This window comes from Sporisorium graminicola, chromosome SGRAM_1 (assembly GCF_005498985.1).
Source record: "Sporisorium graminicola strain CBS 10092 chromosome SGRAM_1, whole genome shotgun sequence".
NCBI classification, from domain to species: Eukaryota; Fungi; Basidiomycota; class Ustilaginomycetes; order Ustilaginales; family Ustilaginaceae; genus Sporisorium; species Sporisorium graminicola.
Genome location: NC_043719.1, coordinates 1,768,134 through 1,787,249, shown reverse-complemented (window position 1 = coordinate 1,787,249; position 19,116 = coordinate 1,768,134). Strand labels below are relative to the sequence as shown.

The following is a 19,116-nucleotide window of genomic DNA, read 5'->3' as shown; positions in this document are numbered from 1 at the left end:
GCATGTTTGCAATAGCAGACTGCCGGCGAAAAGGAAAAGAAAAAGAAAAAAACCGCCCTGAAAAAAACTTGGACTCGAGACGAGCAGCGCCAGAAGAAAGGTCAATCGGACTTGAAACGACAGCAGCCAAAGCTCGTCATCCCTACACAAGGCCGCGTGCGAGACGCTGTCTTCCGCGTACCCAGATTGGCGGAGTGTCGGTTTTGGCAGGCGGGCGCCGGGGGGTGACAGCCAAGCCAGCCGGTCCGACTCTATCAAACAGTGAGCGGAATGTATGCCTCGATAGACGCCGTCCCGCTTGTCGGCATCGGCGTGTTCTGACCCGCGGGTGAACCTCTTTCATTCCATCGTCGTCGAGGCTGTCGCTAGTGTGGTGGTCCGACCATCGAAAAATTAAATCCTCAGCAACCCCTTCTTGGCGCTCACTGAAACGTTTACGCTTTCTCCATATATAGTGCGTCTCGTGTGGTTGATTGGGTCGGATCTTCCACTTCTACCATATCCAACCTCGGCCTCCTTGTGCATCCACCCTCAAAAGGAAGATCTGGTTCAAGCGTTCTACGCATAGACAAGCAACGCCCACCACCTCCTTGCCTCTCTCTGGAACCGCTGCAACCCTCAAAATGGCGCCCAAGCCCAACCCAGCAAGGCCCGACACCAACCCGGTGCACGGCCAGACGGTCGAAGATAAGCCTGCCAACCCAACGCCCTCTCCTTCCTCCTCGTCGGGCCCCTCCGCACGCGAGCGACTGGCTTCTCTCGCCTCGCACCTCTTGCCCGGCGGCAACACTGAATTCGACTATGTTATCGTCGGCGGTGGCACAGCAGGCGCTGTTCTGGCCAACCGTCTCACCGAGGACCGCAACGTCTCTGTCGCCGTCATCGAAGGAGGCCCGACGGACGTCGGCAACGACATGGTGCTCGACCTCAAGCGCTGGCTCGAGATGCTCGGCTCGGATCTCGACTACGACTACCCGACCGTGCCCCAGCCGCGCGGTAACTCGTTCATCCGTCACTCTCGCGCCCGCGTGCTCGGCGGCTGCTCGTCGCACAACACGCTCATCTCGTTCCGCCCTTTCAACGCGGACCTGGACGACTGGGCCAACAACTACGCTTGTCCCTCGTGGAGCGCCAGCACCGTGCAGCCGTATGGCGACCGACTGAAGATGAACATTGTTCCTGTGGCGCCGCAGCAGAGGAACCAGGTGGCACGCGATTGGGTGCTCGCCTCGTCGCGTGCTACGGGCGCTCCTGTGCTCGAGGATCTCAACGCGCACATTGTCCACCGCGGCGGCTTCCAAAAAGCGGTCGGGTTCTTTGACATCGCCTACGACCCGTACTCGGGCCAGAGGAGCAGCGCGTCGGTGGCGTACCTGCATCCGATCATGCCTCACGGTCCGCACAAGCGTCACAACCTGCACCTGTTCCTCGAGACGTGGGCCAACACGCTCGAGTATGCAGCCAACGACAGCAGCAAGGTGACCGGTGTCAAAGTGACGACCAAGCATGGGCTGAGCAAGACGCTCACGGCGCGTCGCGAGGTGATCCTGTGTGCGGGTGCGATCGACACTCCGCGTCTGCTGCTGCACTCCGGAGTCGGACCGCGCAAGGACCTGGAAGCGCTCGGCTTGCCGTGCAAGCACGATGTTCCCGGCGTGGGGCTCAACCTGACCGACCACCCAGAGTCGATCGTCATGTGGGAGACGCGCGATACCCCTCCCGAGACGGTCATGTCTTCGGACGCCGGCCTGTTCCTCCGCGTTCTCGAGCCCAACGCCGAACCCAACCCGCATCCTGGACCGGATCTCATGTTCCACATCTACCAGGTGCCCTTTGCCGACAACACGGAGCGCGTCGGGTACGAGCGTCCCAAGCACGCCATCTGCATGACGCCCAACATCTGCCGCTCGCAAGCGCGTGGCAAAGTCTCGCTCGCCTCGAACAACCCGCGCGACAAGCCGTTGCTCGACTTCAAGTACTTTGAGGACAAGGACAACTACGACGAGCGCATCCTCATCGAGGGTGTCAAGTGGGCGCGCAAGATCGCCGAGCAGTCGCCGTTCAAGGAGCACCTCGTCAAGGAGGTCGCCCCCGGACCCGCGATCCAGTCGGACAGGGACATTGGCGAGTACGCGCGCAAGGTCGCACACACCGTCTACCACCCCGCAGGCACGTGCAGGATGGGCACCCCCAGCCCGGCACATGGCGGAAACGGCAGCGACGAGACCGTCGTCGTAGACGAGAAGGACTTGAGGGTCGTCGGGCTGAAGGGCGTCCGGGTTTGCGACGCTAGTGTGCTCCCGACGCTGCCGACGATCAACCCGATGCTGACGATTTTGATGGTCGCCGAGAGGGCCGCCGAGTTGATCCGTGACGATGCTTGGGAGAACGGCCTGAGGAAGGTCAACTTTCACTAGCAACTATGTATAGAAACATCCTCGCTCTGTCTTTGAATATACCTCTGAACACACACCAGTCTGGGTGATTTGACGTGTGATCGCCAACATCGGTCTGTCCCTGCTTGACTTTCGCGTGAGTTAAGCACATTCGGAATCGTCTAACATTGTGCGGCGAAAAGCGATTGGATTGCGAAGATATATGGAAACCAAAATGTCCTTTACACTGGTCGTTAAGGCCCTTCAACGAGCCAACTCATCGCCCAGCTTGTAGTTCAACACCTTGTCCCAATCCACCTTCTGCCTTGTCAAAGGCAGCTGCCTCCGCAGCGCCTTGAACGCCCGCTCGGCCAACTCGTCATAACTCGACTCCAACGCCTGCTGCCATCCATCCTCGTGCGCCGCAATCACGCCCACCACCTCCTTGGCCAGCTTCTCTGCATCCTCGCCACTGCTGGACAAGTGGAAGGTGCGCGGCTTGGCCGCATTGAGTTGCACGTTGCCGTTTTCAAAGTAGTGCACCTGGACGGAGACGGTTGAAGACAAAGTTGGTGGCGAAGAGAGCGGGTCGAGAGTGTAGGAGGCGCGCCATCGACCGGACCAGAAGTTGGAGAGGTTGAAGCGGTTGCCCACGTGGTGGATGGTAAAGGTGGTTTTCGGAGGTGCGGTTTCGGTTTCAGCTGCAGGGGTGGAGGAGGAAACGGCTTCAGTGGTGGCGACGGCGTCCACAGGGTCGTCCCTCACCTCTTCGTTTGCGTCTGCCTTGGCCTCGTCAGCGGCGTCGTCCTTGGCGTCCGCAGCCTCGTCTCCTTCGGCGTCGACCACAGCGGTCGTGTTCTCAGCCGGCGACTTTGCGTCCTCCACCGCAGCTTTCGCCACTGCCTCCTTCAGCTCTTCCTCATCTTTGAATGGTACACTCGAGACGGCAAAGACACTGCTCACGCCGTCCGGGTACCTATCTTTGACATACACCTCCAACGCCTGCTGCAGAGCCGCTCTTGTCTTTTCCACTTCTGCATGCACAGCCGGTGCATCCTGAACATCGCTCACCGTCCTCTTGACGTGGTCAAACAAGAAAGTCTTGTTCAGCTTCGAATGCAGGTATCGCTTGACTCCAGGGGAACTGCTAGCGTCGGCAATTTGACCCGCTTGACAGATGATCACGGGTGCATCTGCGGCAGAGGGAAGCGTGGCGGTGACGAGCTGTTGCGTGTTGTACTCTTCCAGGGCAATAGCTGCAGCGGACTGGAGGGTGGAGTCGTCGATCTTGTCGGAAGCGTTGGATTCGGCGTCAAAGAGGATGCCACGAAGATCGTGGTAGACCTGCGACGTCTGACCGGGTGGGGATTGAACCAGAAGCGAAAGGGCGTGGTTGAGCCGGGTGGAGTTGGATGTCGACATGGTTTCGTGCTTGTGCTCGAATCAGTCCGGCTAAGCACCGGGGTTGATAGAAGATGGAGAGAGGCAGGTGTTGGATGGTGATGGCTTGGTAGAAGCAAGACAACACAGGGGCGTGAGCGGTCCTTCTTGAATGCAGTTGGTCGGAGTGTGCTTCTGTCAACTGCCGCTGTCTCAAGATGGTCTGTGCTTGCTGTTCGAACAAGATCGGGAATTCCCGATTCACACCTTCGCTGCCCTTTTTCGGAGCCTTGTATTCCGGAGGAGCCTCTCCGTGGAGGAAATTGAGAAAGCGCACTTCACAGCACAGACCTCGAATTGGCTGTGAGAACCCACACTGTCACCGTGTGTAGCTTGACACCTCACCCGTCCATTCGACGAGGCGATTCTGGCTCGACTGCTTCCATCACGTCTTCACCATAGCAACAGAACAAGAATGACCAACAAACTACTGCGCATCGGCTATGTGCCAGAGCACTTTGCGGCTCCTCTGCACCACCTCGCTGCCACGGCTTGGGTGAGTACATTTTCCAGCATCGTTTCTTCGACACGAGCCACCGTTAGCTGACCAGGTCATCCGCTCGGAACGACAGGGCAAGGAAAACATCGAGCTGGTCTCGCAGCCCTCGGGCACGGGGCAGATGCTCACCTCGCTCGACGCCTCGCAGTCCAACGGTCAAAAGATCGACGTCGCCGTTGCACTCACCGAGGCTCTAATCACGGGCATCGCCAAGGGGCGAACCGACTACAAGCTCGTCGGCTCGTATGTCCGCACCTCGCTCAACTGGGCCGTCATCACGGGCACCCAGTCGTACGCCTCCACCTACAACTCGATCGACGACCTCAAGCGCACCAAGATCGGCATCTCGCGCATCGGGTCCGGCAGCCAGATCATGGCGAGCGTCATGGCTCTGCAGCACGGATGGAACACCACCACTGCGGCTGATGCGAGCACAAAGGAGGCAGAGATCGAGTTCAAGGTCAACGACACGTTCCAGAACCTGCGCGACGGCGTCAATGGCAAAGAGCCGTACGACACGAGCTGCTTCATGTGGGAATGGTATACCACCAAGCCATACGTCGACTCGGGTGAGGTGCGCTTCATCGGCAATGTCCCCACGCCTTGGCCGAGCTGGACGATCGCCGCCTCTGCCAACACGGCACTCTCCCCCAACGATCCCGTGTCCGCCATTCTGCCCGAATTCCTCACTCGCCTCCAGGAGAGCATCCGTGCATTCGCCAACCCGGAAACCCGCCAGAACGGCCAGGCCAAGCAGTGGATCGTACAGCACCACCAGTACAAGGAGGAGGACGTCGAGAGCTGGCTCAACACCGTCAGGTGGGTCGGGGAGCAGACGCCCAACCCCGAGGGAGTGAAGGTGCCTGCTACAGGCCAGGATACGACGACGCAGACCGTGTCGAGTGAGACAATCAAGGAGACGCTGCAGGTGCTGGAGAAGGCCGGTGTGGTGAGTACGGATTTCGATCCAAGCATCTTTGTGGATGCTGAGAGTCGGCTGGTGAAGTAGATGCCACGCATGTCAGGTTCAATACACGTCCACGATGTCTATCTTTCCGCTGTGACCCCTTTTATCGTTTTTAACATTGCAACTTGATCAGAGAGCGTCAATCTACCTAGCCTGTGTCAGCTCCCTCTCAAAGCTCTCTGCGGGATCCTCCATGACACACGCGTCGTTCAACATGCCACTCGCATGTTCCGAGTTGGTCGCCCCCTGAATGATCCCAGCACTCGCACCCAGCACCGAATACCCAGGCCCATCCGCGTCCGTTGGGCTGCTACGCTGGATGTCCTCTCTACTCGGAATCGGCAGCGACTCCTGCCTCTTGGGCTGCTGCATCATTCTCGCCTGGCGTCGCACCTCGGTCCTGAAGCTGCGCACCTCCTCCAAGATGAGCGTCTTCATACCCTCGACCTGGTCGACGCTTTCGAATCCAAAATCAAATTTGCGCGGGCAGACGGGTTCGTCGGCGGGATCGTGCCACACCGCAAGGTACGGATGCTGCAGCGCCTCTTCGCACGAGATGCGCTTGGCCGGGTCGAACTCGAGCATCCGCTCCAGCAGGTCCAACGCCAACGGGTTGGCTTGCGGATAGAGTCGCTGGAACGGGATGCGCGGTTGGAAAGGAAGAGAACGGATGTAGTCCTGTGCACGCGGCGAACCCACGCGTCGCAGCGTCTCTTCGCTCGGTGTGCCCAAGTAGTGCAGAATCTGGTTGAGCTGGTCGACGTAGTCTCGGCCTTTGAAGATGGGACGTCCGCCCAGCAATTCTGCGAGGATGCACCCGACCGACCAGATGTCGATGGCGGTGGTATAGTTCTGGAAGCTGAGCATGATTTCTGGTGCACGGTACCATCGCGTCGCAACGTATTCGGTCATGAAGCCGGCGCCGGCCTGCTTGGCCAGTTCTGGATCTGTCTCGAACCCGCGTGCGAGGCCGAAGTCGCAGATCTTGAGTTCGCAGTCGGCATTGACGAGCAAGTTGCCCGGCTTGAGGTCTCGATGCAACACCGAGGCAGAGTGGATGTATTTGAGGCCGCAGAGCGTTTGGTAGATGAACGACTGAAAGTGCGCATCCGACAAAGGCTGGCCCGATCGAATGATGGCATGCAAGTCGGCTTCCATCAGCTCTTCGTAAAGGTAGACTTCGTTAAACCCAGCGGGATCGATGATATCCATATCGTAGAGGCAAGTGATGTTCTTGTGTCCACGGAAATGGCGTAACAATTTGATCTCTCGTAGCGCGCGTTTTGTGAGAATCTTCTTGGTGAAGACGTTGGTGATCTTTTTAATGGCAACACTCTCGCCGGTGCCCTTGTGCGTGGCAGCTGCTACGCAGCCGTAAGCGCCTTGGCCGAGATCCTTGGTGATCTCGTAGGCATTGTCGATCAAAAAAGTCTGGTTGAGAACGTTGTACGGTGTACGCTGTGGGTTTGGTGGGAGTGCCGACATGGTTGGTGGTGGTGGTATGCTAAGAATGATTCAAGCAAAGACTAGCTGCGAACAGGAGCGTCGTGTAAAACGCAGAGGACAGCAAGTGATCTACGAGAGAGATTGCTTCCGCTGGAGACGCTGCAGCTCGGCGGTGCAGCTGTGCGTTTGGCGGTGGGTACAGATGTGTGCTTGCGAACAGATAGGGAAGCGAATTTGAAGAGTATCCAGACTTGCGTTGCCAGCGGCTGCAAGAGCGTGGTGGTGGTTGTGGGTATCGTGGGTTACAACAGCTCGGTCAGCTGGTGTGTCACTCTGCGATGCGAGAATGCGATTTCGAAATGCAACCAGTGTGGCGCCGAGCGGGCTGGAGTCGTGCGTCGTGTGTGGGTGCAAGAACGGTGGAGACGAAGAGATACAAACTGAGGAAGGTGGAAGGTCACGACCTTGTGGTGATGGTGATCAGGTGATAAAAAGGTAGTGAAAGCTCTGACGAGAGGCGGAATGCGGGACGGCAACAGTCACAGAATGACAGAGGCACGTGCGTGTTGCAGCGGCAGAAAGTGTGCGTTTTGAGTGGGAATAGATTCGTAGCTGCCGTGGATTGAACTTTAGCTTGCCTTTTAAAGCTCAAAAAGGAGCGCTTCTCCGGGTCAAGATGAGCATCGCCATCATGCTTCGTCTGCTGTTGACATCACTCGGTGCAGACAGAGTACGGCAGCTTCGAATGGAAGTGTCCAACGGGAATCTCTGAGAGCAAGCGTCGTCTCAAGGCGCTTTGGTCTCTTTGTCACTGAACACAGAGTTGGCAAAGCGGTGCTCGGATCGGAGTAAGTGCATTATGCGCAAAAAAAGGCGTGGCGACGTCGGATTCCAACCGACGTCCGTACCGACGACAGCACCGATAACTCGAAGCGCTCTCGACTTCCTTCTCCAGCCGACTCGCTTTGCTTTCTCTGCATCTATTTTTCCGTGAACAGCGAGGTTGACACTGTAACTGCCAAAGGCTCATCGCTCCGTCAGTCGGCTGCACTACTCGCATCTGCACCAATCTGGAGTGCATCGGCCAAACATTTCACAGTCACCAGATACGAGTCGACTTTTTGAATGTTTGTACCTTGTTTTCCCACTTAGATTGACTTGCGGCGCCATTTCGATGTTTCAGTCTAAAGCCAATGCAAAACAAGTTGCTCGACTTGTGAGATCACATCAGAGTCGTCGAGTGAGCACGCTGCTTTACCAAGCGACAGGCTGCTTCTGTCGAAGGAGCTCCTCTAAGCAAAGCGACGAGGCGCATCATGTCCTTGTTGGTAGCGTGTTTCCTTGGTCGGCGCAGCTCCGTTCGTGCTTACAGAACAACACCCAAAGGGTACTCAGCCGCGTCGGGGCCGCCGAAACGATCCAGAGGAATTGACAGCTCCGACGATCAGAAACACACACTACAACTGCAACCTTCGCCAATGAGCTCTCTCTGTTCCTTGCAAGTTCGTGTCGAGCCAACGGGAAATTTAGGCTGCGACTTGTTTGACACTTTGCCGAGGTGGTGCGGCAAAGCGGTGAGTCTGTGTCGGGAAAAGGCAAAAGCAAGATGCACAGCTTGTGTGTGTTTGTGGTTCGTAAAGCAACACACACACGACCAAGGACTTCCGTCGACTCTGTTTCTCATCCGACCGAAGCTTTCGTGCCTCTTTCGAACAATTTCGGATCGCCGGACTTCTTCCTGCGGCAGGTCACCTTTGCTACGGCCCATTAGAGTTGCAGAACAGCGTCGACTCCTGCAGTTAATTGCTTTCGACTCTGACGTGCCAAGCCATTCCAGATGCACACCAAGGCGCATGGCTACAGCCGTTTGCGTGTGTCGTGTGTGTGCTTGATGCCATGCGCCGTTCACCAAAGGCTGTGCTCGGAAGCTGTCATTCCGTCGCTCACCACCGAGGGCCCTAAGCAACATCTCGCGGTCGCTCACCCTATCGTCCACGTTCCTGCCGCACCTTGCTAGTCTCGCGCTTCTCATGCGATCGTCGCTGCTCAACATTTCTCGGAGGCGGCATGGTCAAGGCTTCGTTTCGAGGCCAGGACTTGCGGAGAAACTTGAGCTGTTAGATTATATTTATTGGAAACTGGAGGATATCCGGGATTCGGCTTTGTTTTTTCCACAGTGCGAGCCAAATTTTTGGAAGGGCAAAGGGGACTTGGAAGGTTCCACTCGAACCGCTTCTGGACGGACCCTGTGACAGAAGACCATCATCAATCCGTCTCCGCTCGGCATCGAGGGATCACGGTCCACGGTACCATGTCGCTCTACAACGACTCGCCTCAGAAGAAGCGATTCAGGCCAGATGGCCTCGCTTCGCCAAAGTTGACGACCTCCACTTCCTCCCCTTCATCATCACCGAACAAGAAGCTCAAGAAGAGCAAGTACGTCAATGCGCCTTCCTCCTTACTGTCAAATGGATCGAGTCCATTCTCGAAGCTCGGCAATGGCATCTCGTCCTCATCACAAGTAGCCTCGGCCTCTTTATCACATTCGGCGCCTTCTTCTTCTTCCTCTTCGACTAAGCGACAGCCTTCCACCTCGAACGGGTCTGACCCCGCTGCGTGGATCAAAGACGCGCTCAAAAACGTCGATCAGCGCATCCTTGAATCTCGCAATGCACTTCCCATCGCCTCGGGAAAGAATTCTATCGTCGAAGCCGTCCGCAAACATGACACGGTCGTCATCCTCGGCGAGACTGGATCGGGTAAAACTACCCAGATCCCGCAGTTCCTCTTTGAAGCCGGATTCGCACGCCGCGCGCCCATTCAGATGATTGGCGTCACACAACCTCGTCGAGTCGCTGCCACTTCGCTTGCTCGACGTGTCGCAGTAGAAATGGGCCAGCCAGATCCAGCCATGCTTCCCAACCTCAAAGGAAAGGAGAGAACCGCTGCCGGAAGCTTGGTTGGCTACAGCATTCGTTTCGAAGATCGAACCACACGCAACACCCGCGTCAAGTTCATGACCGATGGTATGGTGCTACGTGAAATGATCGGCGATGTGGCAGCAGCCCCATCCAATTCCACTTCGACTTCTAGTGCCCCTAACTCTGTAGCATTACGGTCCAACTTACTGCTCAAGTATTCGGTGTTGATCATCGATGAAGCACACGAAAGGACGCTTCGAACCGATCAGGTGCTCGGCCTTGCCAAGAGGATCCAACGTGAACGTAAAGCGATCCGTCTGTCGTGGCTTGCTCGTGGAAAGCCATCCAACGAACCCGAAGTGACTGAACTCAAGATCATTGTCATGTCGGCCACGCTCGATGCCGACCGCTTTGCCAGCTTTTTCGCCACTCCTTCCACTGCACTTGCAGCAAATGGACTCACAGAGGATAGCAAGACTCTTACCGCTGCCAATGGAAAGCAAGAGGTACCCATCCTCTACGTCAAAGGTCGCCAGCACGAGGTCACCATGTTCCACACCGACGAGCCAGCCCAAGAATGGACCGACGCCGCTCTCCGCACCGTGCTTCAGATCCACGTCTCTCGCCCGCCTGGAGACATTCTCGTCTTCATGACGGGTCAAGAGGAGATCGACACGCTCGCGCGCTCCTTGGAGCTCTACTCGTCCGAGCTTCCCGCTTGGGCCGAGGCCGAAGGAAAGTCCCTTCCCATGGCGCTGATGATTGCGCCGCTCTACGCCGCTCTGGGTCCCAGCGCCAGCGCCAAAGTCTTTGGACCGACGCCACCGCGCACACGCAAAGTAGTGCTGGCCACCAATATTGCCGAAACCAGTATCACCATCCCTGGCATCGTCTTTGTCGTCGATTGCGGCTTGGCCAAGGAGAAAGTGTATACCCCGGGCACTGCTGTCGAGACGCTGCAGGTGCAAGAGATCAGTCAATCTGCAGCGAGACAGCGTTCGGGTCGTGCGGGTCGTGAACGCGCAGGAGAATGCTATCGTCTCTACACACAGGAAGCATTCCGAGGATTGCCACTGGCAGGAACCCCAGAAATCGTCAGGACCGATTTGGCCGCTGCGGTTCTGCAGCTCTGCGCTATGGGTCAGGACCCTTACACGTTTGACTGGCTCGATCAACCGGATCGCACCGGTCTGCAGGAATCCGTACTACAGCTCATCCAGCTTGGTGCGCTCGAGATCAAGACCGTCCCAACACTGAGCAAGGGCAATGGTCAAGATGCTCATGGCAAAAAGGAGCCGGCAAAGGCGACAGCCAAACTTGTGCTGACGGCGATCGGAAGCAAAATGGCCATGCTGCCTGTATCGCCCGCTTACTCACGCTCTCTGATTGCTGCTGGCGAGCGCGGGCCTACGGTTGCACGCCAGGTCCGCGATCTCATCGCCATCCTCTCTTCTGACCGCTCGATCCTCATCGAGCCGTCCGATCAGGAGAAGAGGGACGAGGCCAACCGTGCCAAAGCCACATTTGTCCATCCTACGGGAGACCACGCTACGCTGCTCACCGTGCTGTATTCGTACCTTGGCGAGTCGGAAAAGTCGCGCAGCGCAATCAAGACTCGCAAAGCTGAGGCTAGAGGGGACACCAAAGCCATCGAAAAGGAGGCCAGAGAGCAACTCAGAGCATGGTGCAGTAATCATTATGTCCACGAGAAAGCAGTCAAGAATGTGCTGCACATTCGTAAACAGCTGCGGACGATTTGTCGACAACAAAAGATCGTCTGCGACGACGATCCCGGCGAACGACCCTCCCACGGTGTCTCTGCTGACGATGACGAATCTGAGTCCGACTCTGCCTCCTCTTCGGCCTCTTGTTCAGCTGGTGTGGACAGAGAAGGGCTCTTCGTCACGCGCAAGTCCGTCGCCTCGCACGTCTCCTCCCACGACACCGAAGAGGACACCCACTTTACCGGTCTGCGCCAATCCCTCCTCGAGGGACGGATCGCCAACGCAGCGCTCAAAAATGCCTCGGCGCCCAACACGTACAAACGCATCACCTCTGCCTCTTCGGCAGGGTCGTCGTTCAAGATCCACCCCTCGTCCACATTGCACCCGAGCAAGTTGGCTAGGGAAGGTGCAAGCAAGAAAATGGACGCGATCCTGTTCGAAGAGCTTGTGTTTACCACTCAAATTTTTGCCAGAACGGTGAGCGTCATCGAGCCTAGCTGGCTACAGGAGTTTGCGCAACGTGCCTGAGATGGCGGAACACGTAAGATGCGATTCAGGCCCAGTAACGCTACTAGTTTAGAACGCACTCACATCGATACTGTACAATGTATGACTTGAAGTGCCTCTGTTTGTCACACATCTTGGCGAAACAGAACTGAATTACCCGTCTACTAAACAAACCAACCTCCATCTCGAACGTTCACTCCTCATCATCATAGATGATAGTCTTGACACTGAATGTGGTCCGGTCAGCAGCGTGCTCCACGGCCTCCTTTGCCTTCTCCAAGGGGAACCTGCTGGTCACGATCTGCTTGACGTCGATCTTGCCGCTGCTGACGAGACGGATGGCGCGTGGCCACGTGTCTCTGTACCGGAAGAGGAACTTCAAGGTAATCTCGTTTGTGGAAAGGTGCATGAACGGGATCTGCTGGAAGTTAGCGCCTACTCCGATGACGAAGACGAGACCGCTGGAGGCGGTAGCGTAGGCGGCAGTCTGTACGGAGCTTTCGATGCCGGTGCACTCCATCGTGATAGCGGGCTGCACGTCTTTTTGGCCTTCCGCAACGTGTTTCCCGGTCGCCTTGGAAAACACCTGGCAGATTCCGGCGGCGAGTTCGGTGGGAGACTTCTTCGGGTCAATCTGGTAAGTAAAGGTGCCGGGGACGACTTTCTGGGCAAAGTCGAGACGGTCCTGGACGACGTCGGTGATGACGATGGGCGTCGCACCTGCTGCGGAAGCACAGAGGAGCTGCACAATGCCGATGGGACCGGCACCGGTGATGAGGACGGGTGTGCCGAGCGAGACCTCGGCCTGCAGCGTGGCCTGCAGTGTGACACTGAGAGGCTCGAGCAGGGCGATCTCCTCGTACGACATGTTGTCCGGCACCTTGTGCAGCCAGCCGGCGGGATGCTCGTGATATCGCTTGAGCGTTCCATCCTTAGGCGGAACCGAGTAGAAATCAACCGTGGGGCACAGGTTGTACTTGCCTGTACGACAGTAATCGCACGTCGCCTTGAAGCATGGCACACCGGGCTCAATAGCCACGCGGTCACCAGGAGCGACGTTGTCGACGCCTTCGCCGACAGCAATGACGATGCCGCCGGATTCGTGACCGAGCGCACACTGCGACTCGATCTTCCACGGACCCAGCCCGGCGTGCTTCCAGAAGTGCACGTCAGACCCGCACACTCCTGTGGCGCGAATGTGAATGAGTGCCATGCCGGGACCCGGGGCGGCAGGGTCCGTCTTGATGAGTTCGAGCTCTTTCTTCGAGGTGGCCATCAAGGTGAGATTGTCCTTGAGAGCCGCGAGCTCCAATGCGGAGGTGTGCCTGGTGTCTGCAACGGGTGCCATGATGAGCAAGCAATGATTGACGATGAACTGGATCAAGAAGGATTTGGTCTTGGGATCGTGGTAGCGGATAGAAAGGAGGAAGGGTCATCCAGGACTTTATACTCTGTGTTTGCTCACACTGGCTGGCCCCTCAGTGCCGGCTAAGGGGCATTTCTCTGGTTTCGGCTTCGAAGAGAATCTTCCCGCTGACCCTGACGTGGCTTGGGATGTTTCTTTCTGCAGAGATCACCGGGCCTCGCAGTCGGCTCAGGGAACAGCACGCAGCAAGCGTTCAGTCACTTACAGTCGCGCCACTCAAAGAAAAAGGCGGACAAACAGAAGGGAGCGTAAGGGAAGAGAGAGATAGCCGAGGACGGCTCGTCGCACAGGGCAACAGTGATTGGGCACCACACACGACACGGGCGGACGCTAGGAGACCAGCTGTCGCTCTGTGCAATCTCAGACTCGGGAAACTCGCTGCCAGACTTGGATGTCTTGCTTGGACTCTGGCGCAAAAAGACAGCGCCGGTCAATTTGCTCGCCGGTTCTGGTTGGGCGCGCTTTATTCGCGGCAATCTGTGTTATTTAGACCGCCGCTCTGCAGCGTGGAACTGCACAAGTCTGTACTCGGCTCAACCTGAATCCAAAAAGCGGGGTTCGGCAATCTCGACTTCTTGGCCAAGTGCTCTAACACACTTACACAAAAATAATCCGATTGGATCGTGTCCGGCATTGCATCGGAGGGCTGATCTTTGTTGCGCTGAGCTTACTCGGCATCATCGAGCTCAGGATAGTGCCGAAAGACGCCGTTCGAGTAGGGCAGCCTCCTCTCGCTTTGCAAATACTCCTTCAGCTCGTCCTTGATCTGGTCGTGCAGCCGAAAGACTTGGTCGAACTTGCCTGCCTGCTTCAAGTTCTGCATGCAATTGGGAAACGCAAAGAGCAGCCCATCTACCACCTGGAAGGCAGTCAGGTCGGCCACGGTCGTCTTGCTTCCCCACAACCTTGTGGCTGCTAGCTGCTTCTGATCTGGGTCGGCGCCATTGTCGCGCAAGGCGGCCTCGAACACCTGCAGAAACTTGGGCAAACGGTTGGTGCGGAAATCGGCAGCGCGTGCTTTGGCTTCTGTTCGCTGATCTTCGTAGTACGACGAGGTTGAGATGGGATGGTGCGTGTCGTGTACCTCATTGTTGAGGTCCAGTGCAGTTGCACAAAGCTGTTGGATCTGAGCCACGGCTACATCGCGCTCGAATCTTTCGAGCTTTTCTGCATCGCCGAGCAGACCGAGTCGGGGAGCGAGAAAGCTGAGGATGGCGGGTGTCTGGCTAATGTAGTGCGTCTTGCCAGAGTCCTTGACGTCGGTCGCGGTGTCTGCCCTCGCTTTCTTCAAGGTAGAAGCTGCATCTTCGAAATGACGGACGCCGAGTACGGGCACGGCAAAGTGGGGAGCGGCCATGCCAGCAACGTCCTTGTTCAAAAGCAGCTTGGACAATTCTGTCACATCGTTCTGTTCCTTGTATTCGACACGGGCGGCTTCGAAGCAGAGGCGTACGAACTCGCCCCGGCCTGGGATCTCGGGCCAGTAGAAGAGCGTGTATTCCAGCTGCTCTGACATCTCTGTAGGCTAGAGACAGTCTCGATTCGTCGTTGACCAGGTGAGGTGGTGGAATGAAAAGGATCAGTGATTGAAGGTTAGCTAGGCTGCGCTCGGACCTATCATCCGTGCTCCAAGCCTTAACACTTCGAACGAGGAGAATAAAAGACGCAAAGTGGAGGTTCTTCGTCGGCTTTAAACACACACCCACATTCAGCTTTGTCACCTCATGTGCGCAGGACGCGTAAGGGACAAAAGAGCAACAGGTTTACAGTTTAAATTCAGCCTGCAGCTGCGCACAGGTCTCAAGATTTGTGTGACTGCGCAAGAACTTCGTCTCGCTGCGCAATCTCCGACCTTGCTTGATTGCGCATCACTGAATCTCCTTTTCCTACTTCATTCTTTGTCGTTCTTACCATCACCACCACCACAATCGCTCAACAGAAAGTTTTCGCGGATAAGCTCTTCAAGCCGTTATGAGCTTCCATTTCACGGGCGCAGGTCGGACGAGGGCTCCCGTCACTTTGGGCGGCACCTCAACGCTAGCAGCGGACCCTGCACGCAGCGCAAGGGAGCAGCGCCTCGAACGAGAGCAGCAACGGCGCAGACAGCTCGCTTCCGTCCGTATACAGTCACAGGCACGTCGCATCCTCGAATCGCGCCAAGCTAGGAATCACTGGCAGCTCCAGGCGCGGCAGCTTTTGGAGCAACTCGAGGCCGGATCGTTAGTGGATGCCAAGAACCTGTCCCCGCTTGTCCTCGCCACCAGAGCCTTGCTAGTCAGCCTCGGTCCAGGGTCCCGGCAGCTGGATCAGTCGGATGCTGAGCTGTTTCTCCGCTGGATCAGGCTCGTATCGCAGTCGATCGATGGCACGAAACTCGTCTTTCTTCCCTTCCAGCTACCACATCAAAACGGCCTTGTCGACAGCTGGTCGTCTCTGCTGCGCATGGCATGCACACATTCCCTTCGCTTCCTCAGAAACGCAGCTGCCTTGAGAATCCAAAATGGATCCGAGACAGCCTTGCCGTCCACCTTGGACGTCGAAATTCTCTCCTTCCTCAGCCTCATCACAGGTGTTGACGCACGATCACCCGCCAGTTCAATTTCGTTCGGAAAGCAACAACAGACGCTAGCATCTTCCCTCCTGTCCCTCCTTCTGGATCTCGGACTACATCGCACTCTTCGCTCCCACATTCTCTCCTTCACGGTCAAGCAAAAGGCCACAGCCTCCAGCTTGTCGTCGGCCGTATCGCTCGCACTGGCACCCATCCCTGCCTTTAAAGTCCAAGCCTCTCCCTCCTCGAAGCCTAGTGGAGCTCCTCGAGGTGCTTCGCTCAAAGATGCAATCCCAGTGGATGAGGGGCCTGAGAAAAGCGACATCGCGGCCATTCACCGCAAAGCCGTGCATTCTTTTGCCGTCCACTTCATGACCATCCCCGCTTTGCGCAAACGGCTCCCTTTGGCTCTGGTCACCGAGCTGGCCAGGCAGTTGCCATTCAGTCAACTGATTGAATGGATCTCCTCCTTTACCCCAAACCATATCAGAATTGCGCCACCGCAAGCCGACCTCACCATCTACGCCACAAGCCAAGACGCAAGCGATGCAGCCCAGGCACTTTCGCAGCCGTATTTGCTCTCCAACTTCCTAGCATTCGGCTCGCAACGTGTCTCGTTCTTCAGTGACGGCGCAAGCCTCGCCCAGTACCTTCGCGCGCTCACCAACGCCCAAAATTGGCTCCCTCGTTCCGCCTTTGAACCTCCAACCAGCCCGAACGCCCCCAAATCCAACGGCGCAGCTCACAACGCTGCAGGCTCAGAGGCCGCGGAAACCTACGAGCGGCTGCGCATTCTTGTTTCCGACAACCACTTTGCGACCATCCTCGCCCTCTCGAATCGCTTCCCCACTTCCACTCGCGAGTCCTTGTTCGCATTCATCTGCTCCACCGTCTCCACATGGCCACTCGATATGCGCGATCACGTTCTCAACCGTCTTTTGTATTCGGCAACAGAGACGCAAGGTGCGCAGCAGTCCAAGCAGTCACGCCCCCTTGGCCCTACAGGCACCGGTCTCATTCGAGACTTTTGGCGAGGCTATGTGCGTGGCAGCCCGCTGGCTCGCAGCCTGGCGTCCGCACACGACAATACGCGAGCACGCGAGATCTTGTCGTCGCTGTCCGATCCCGGCACCAGTCAAGAATGGCCTGCGCTTATCCTTGTGCTCGAGATGATCTCCAAGGTGCTCCTCACCCTCGGCGATGACGAGTTCCTACCGAGCGACGATGACAATTTTTCGATCAATGGCGGTGGAGGTGCGCGGTCCAGTGCGCGCTGGCTCTCTCGCGATGAGATATTGAGCATTAGCGGTCTCTTGCGCAATGTTGCTTTTGCCATGTACTGGTACGAGGGCAAGGCTCCGCTTGTTAACCTCGATGGCGGTGAAGTTGACGATCCTCGGTCCCACGCACGCACACCGCGTGTGCCTGGCATGCGAATGACGCTTTTGTCGCTGCGTACGTTGGTCACTACGTTGCTTAAACAGCTGCATGCGCGAGACTCGAGGCATCGCTTTGCGCCTGCCGAGCACTGGCTCATGGTGAGCCATCTGGATCTCAACGATTTCATCCGCACCGTCGTTCTCGAGGAAGAGCAGCTCAGCAGCGAGCAGCAGCAGCGGCCACAGCAGCAGCAACAACGGGATGGATCAGATGCATTTGGCACTTCTGCGGGAAATGCAAGTGCTTCTCAGACGGCCTCAGATCCTCCGGTCCCCGGTGGGATCGAACGTTCTTCGGAGGGCAACGATGAAAATGATGACGATGATGACATGGACGTCTCCGAGGACGAAGAAGACGCCAGACAGTCGAGCCAGCCGCTGGCTCGTCTGCAGCAGTTGCGCGCTCAGGGAGGTGCTCGCAGTCGCCACCTGTCTGCACTCAACCTGGCCTTCCTCTCTCCGCGTCTGGGCATCTTGAACAACGTGCCGTTCATGATCCCATTCGACGTACGCGTGCAGATCTTCCGTCAGTTTGTCCACATCGACGCTGTCGAGAACGGCATCTACACGGACCGGTACCAGCGACGACGAGCTGTGCAGATTCGACGTGGGCACGTGGCCCAGGATGGATTTGTGCATTTGGCGCCGCTGGGGTCGGAGCTCAAGAAGCCGCTCGAGATTGTCTTTGTTGACCAGTTTGGACAGCCCGAGGCGGGTATCGACGGTGGTGGTCTGTTCAAGGAGTTCTTGACTTCGTTGGTGCGCGAGGCGTTTGACACGAATCGCGGACTGTGGAAGGCGACCGATGCGCAGGAGCTGTATCCAAACCCGCACACGTACGCCACCTCGGGCGAACAGTTGGAGTGGTACGAGTTCTTGGGCCGCGTCATTGGTAAGGCGCTGTACGAGGGCATTCTGGTCGATGCCAAGTTTGCAGGCTTCTTCCTGTCTAAGATGCTGGGCAAGCAGTCGTTCCTCGATGACCTGGGGTCGATCGATACGCTCGACAAGGAGCTCTACAAGGGCTTGATCTCGCTCAAGAACTACCAGGGCAATGTGGAAGACCTCTCGCTCAACTTCACCGTTACCGACGAAGAGTTCGGTGTCAGCATGACGCGCGAGCTCATCCCGGGAGGCGCCAATATCCCCGTGACCAACCTCAACCGAATGGAATACATCTACCGCATCTCGCACTATCGCCTATCGACCCAGATCCAGCACCAGTGCAACGCCTTCTTCAACGGCCTGGCCGACATGATCAACCCGCGCTGGCTGCGCAACTTCAACCGCGAAGAGCTGTCGGTGCTCATCTCGGGCACAGACGATCCGGTCGACTTGGAGGATCTGCGCAAGCACACGGTGCTGGGTGGATACCACGAGCAGGATGTGACGGTACAGCACTTCTGGAAGGTGCTCGAAGGGTTCGATCAGCCGATGAGGAAGGCCTTTTTGAAGTTTGTCACGAGTTCGCCCAACCCGCCGTTGCTGGGGTTCAGCCAGTTGAACCCGCTGTTTGCCATCCGGAAGGCGGGCGATGATAAGAGTCGGTTGCCGACCGCGAGCACTTGTGTCAACTTGTTGAAGCTGCCCGATTATGCAGACGAACAGACGTGTCGGGAGAAGCTCAAGTATGCGATTCAGAGCGAGGCGGGTTTCCATCTTTCGTAGGGGAGACGATCGGCTGTCAGGTCACTTCTTCATCAGTTATATCGCAGTCAAATTAAATCATCAGCAGGTCACATTGAGGTCCAGTCGCCTGTGGCCAAAGTCGTAGTGTGTTCATAGTACGGTCGATTGGAAATGAGAGAGGGTCGTGTGAGA

General features: G+C 57.1%; 8 protein-coding genes across 8 annotated transcripts; 4 read left to right on the top strand and 4 right to left on the bottom strand.

Annotated features, from left to right (window-relative positions):
• Positions 1-623: 623 nt before the first annotated feature.
• On the top strand, positions 624-2,417 carry EX895_000653 (uncharacterized protein; the record flags this gene model as incomplete). Its single annotated transcript, XM_029881254.1, has 1 exon — positions 624-2,417. The coding sequence occupies one exon, from the start codon at positions 624-626 to the stop codon at positions 2,415-2,417; it is 1,794 nt and encodes a 597-aa protein (XP_029742640.1).
• Positions 2,418-2,639: 222 nt separating this feature from the next.
• EX895_000652 (uncharacterized protein) lies at positions 2,640-3,797 on the bottom strand (the record flags this gene model as incomplete). Its single annotated transcript, XM_029881253.1, has 1 exon — positions 2,640-3,797. The coding sequence occupies one exon, from the start codon at positions 3,795-3,797 to the stop codon at positions 2,640-2,642; it is 1,158 nt and encodes a 385-aa protein (XP_029742639.1).
• A 433-nt stretch (positions 3,798-4,230) lies between these two features.
• EX895_000651 (uncharacterized protein) lies at positions 4,231-5,323 on the top strand (the record flags this gene model as incomplete). Its single annotated transcript, XM_029881252.1, has 2 exons — positions 4,231-4,311; positions 4,388-5,323. The coding sequence occupies 2 exons, from the start codon at positions 4,231-4,233 to the stop codon at positions 5,321-5,323; spliced, it is 1,017 nt and encodes a 338-aa protein (XP_029742638.1).
• Positions 5,324-5,425: 102 nt separating this feature from the next.
• On the bottom strand, positions 5,426-6,766 carry EX895_000650 (uncharacterized protein; the record flags this gene model as incomplete). Its single annotated transcript, XM_029881251.1, has 1 exon — positions 5,426-6,766. The coding sequence occupies one exon, from the start codon at positions 6,764-6,766 to the stop codon at positions 5,426-5,428; it is 1,341 nt and encodes a 446-aa protein (XP_029742637.1).
• Positions 6,767-9,038: 2,272 nt separating this feature from the next.
• EX895_000649 (uncharacterized protein) lies at positions 9,039-11,900 on the top strand (the record flags this gene model as incomplete). Its single annotated transcript, XM_029881250.1, has 1 exon — positions 9,039-11,900. The coding sequence occupies one exon, from the start codon at positions 9,039-9,041 to the stop codon at positions 11,898-11,900; it is 2,862 nt and encodes a 953-aa protein (XP_029742636.1).
• Positions 11,901-12,072: 172 nt separating this feature from the next.
• EX895_000648 (uncharacterized protein) lies at positions 12,073-13,227 on the bottom strand (the record flags this gene model as incomplete). Its single annotated transcript, XM_029881249.1, has 1 exon — positions 12,073-13,227. The coding sequence occupies one exon, from the start codon at positions 13,225-13,227 to the stop codon at positions 12,073-12,075; it is 1,155 nt and encodes a 384-aa protein (XP_029742635.1).
• Positions 13,228-13,972: 745 nt separating this feature from the next.
• Positions 13,973-14,821, bottom strand: EX895_000647 (uncharacterized protein; the record flags this gene model as incomplete). The annotated part of the gene is made up of 1 exon (XM_029881248.1): positions 13,973-14,821. The coding sequence occupies one exon, from the start codon at positions 14,819-14,821 to the stop codon at positions 13,973-13,975; it is 849 nt and encodes a 282-aa protein (XP_029742634.1).
• Positions 14,822-15,276: 455 nt separating this feature from the next.
• Positions 15,277-18,071, top strand: EX895_000646 (uncharacterized protein; the record flags this gene model as incomplete). Its single annotated transcript, XM_029881247.1, has 2 exons — positions 15,277-17,902; positions 18,001-18,071. The coding sequence occupies 2 exons, from the start codon at positions 15,277-15,279 to the stop codon at positions 18,069-18,071; spliced, it is 2,697 nt and encodes an 898-aa protein (XP_029742633.1).
• Positions 18,072-19,116: the final 1,045 nt, after the last annotated feature.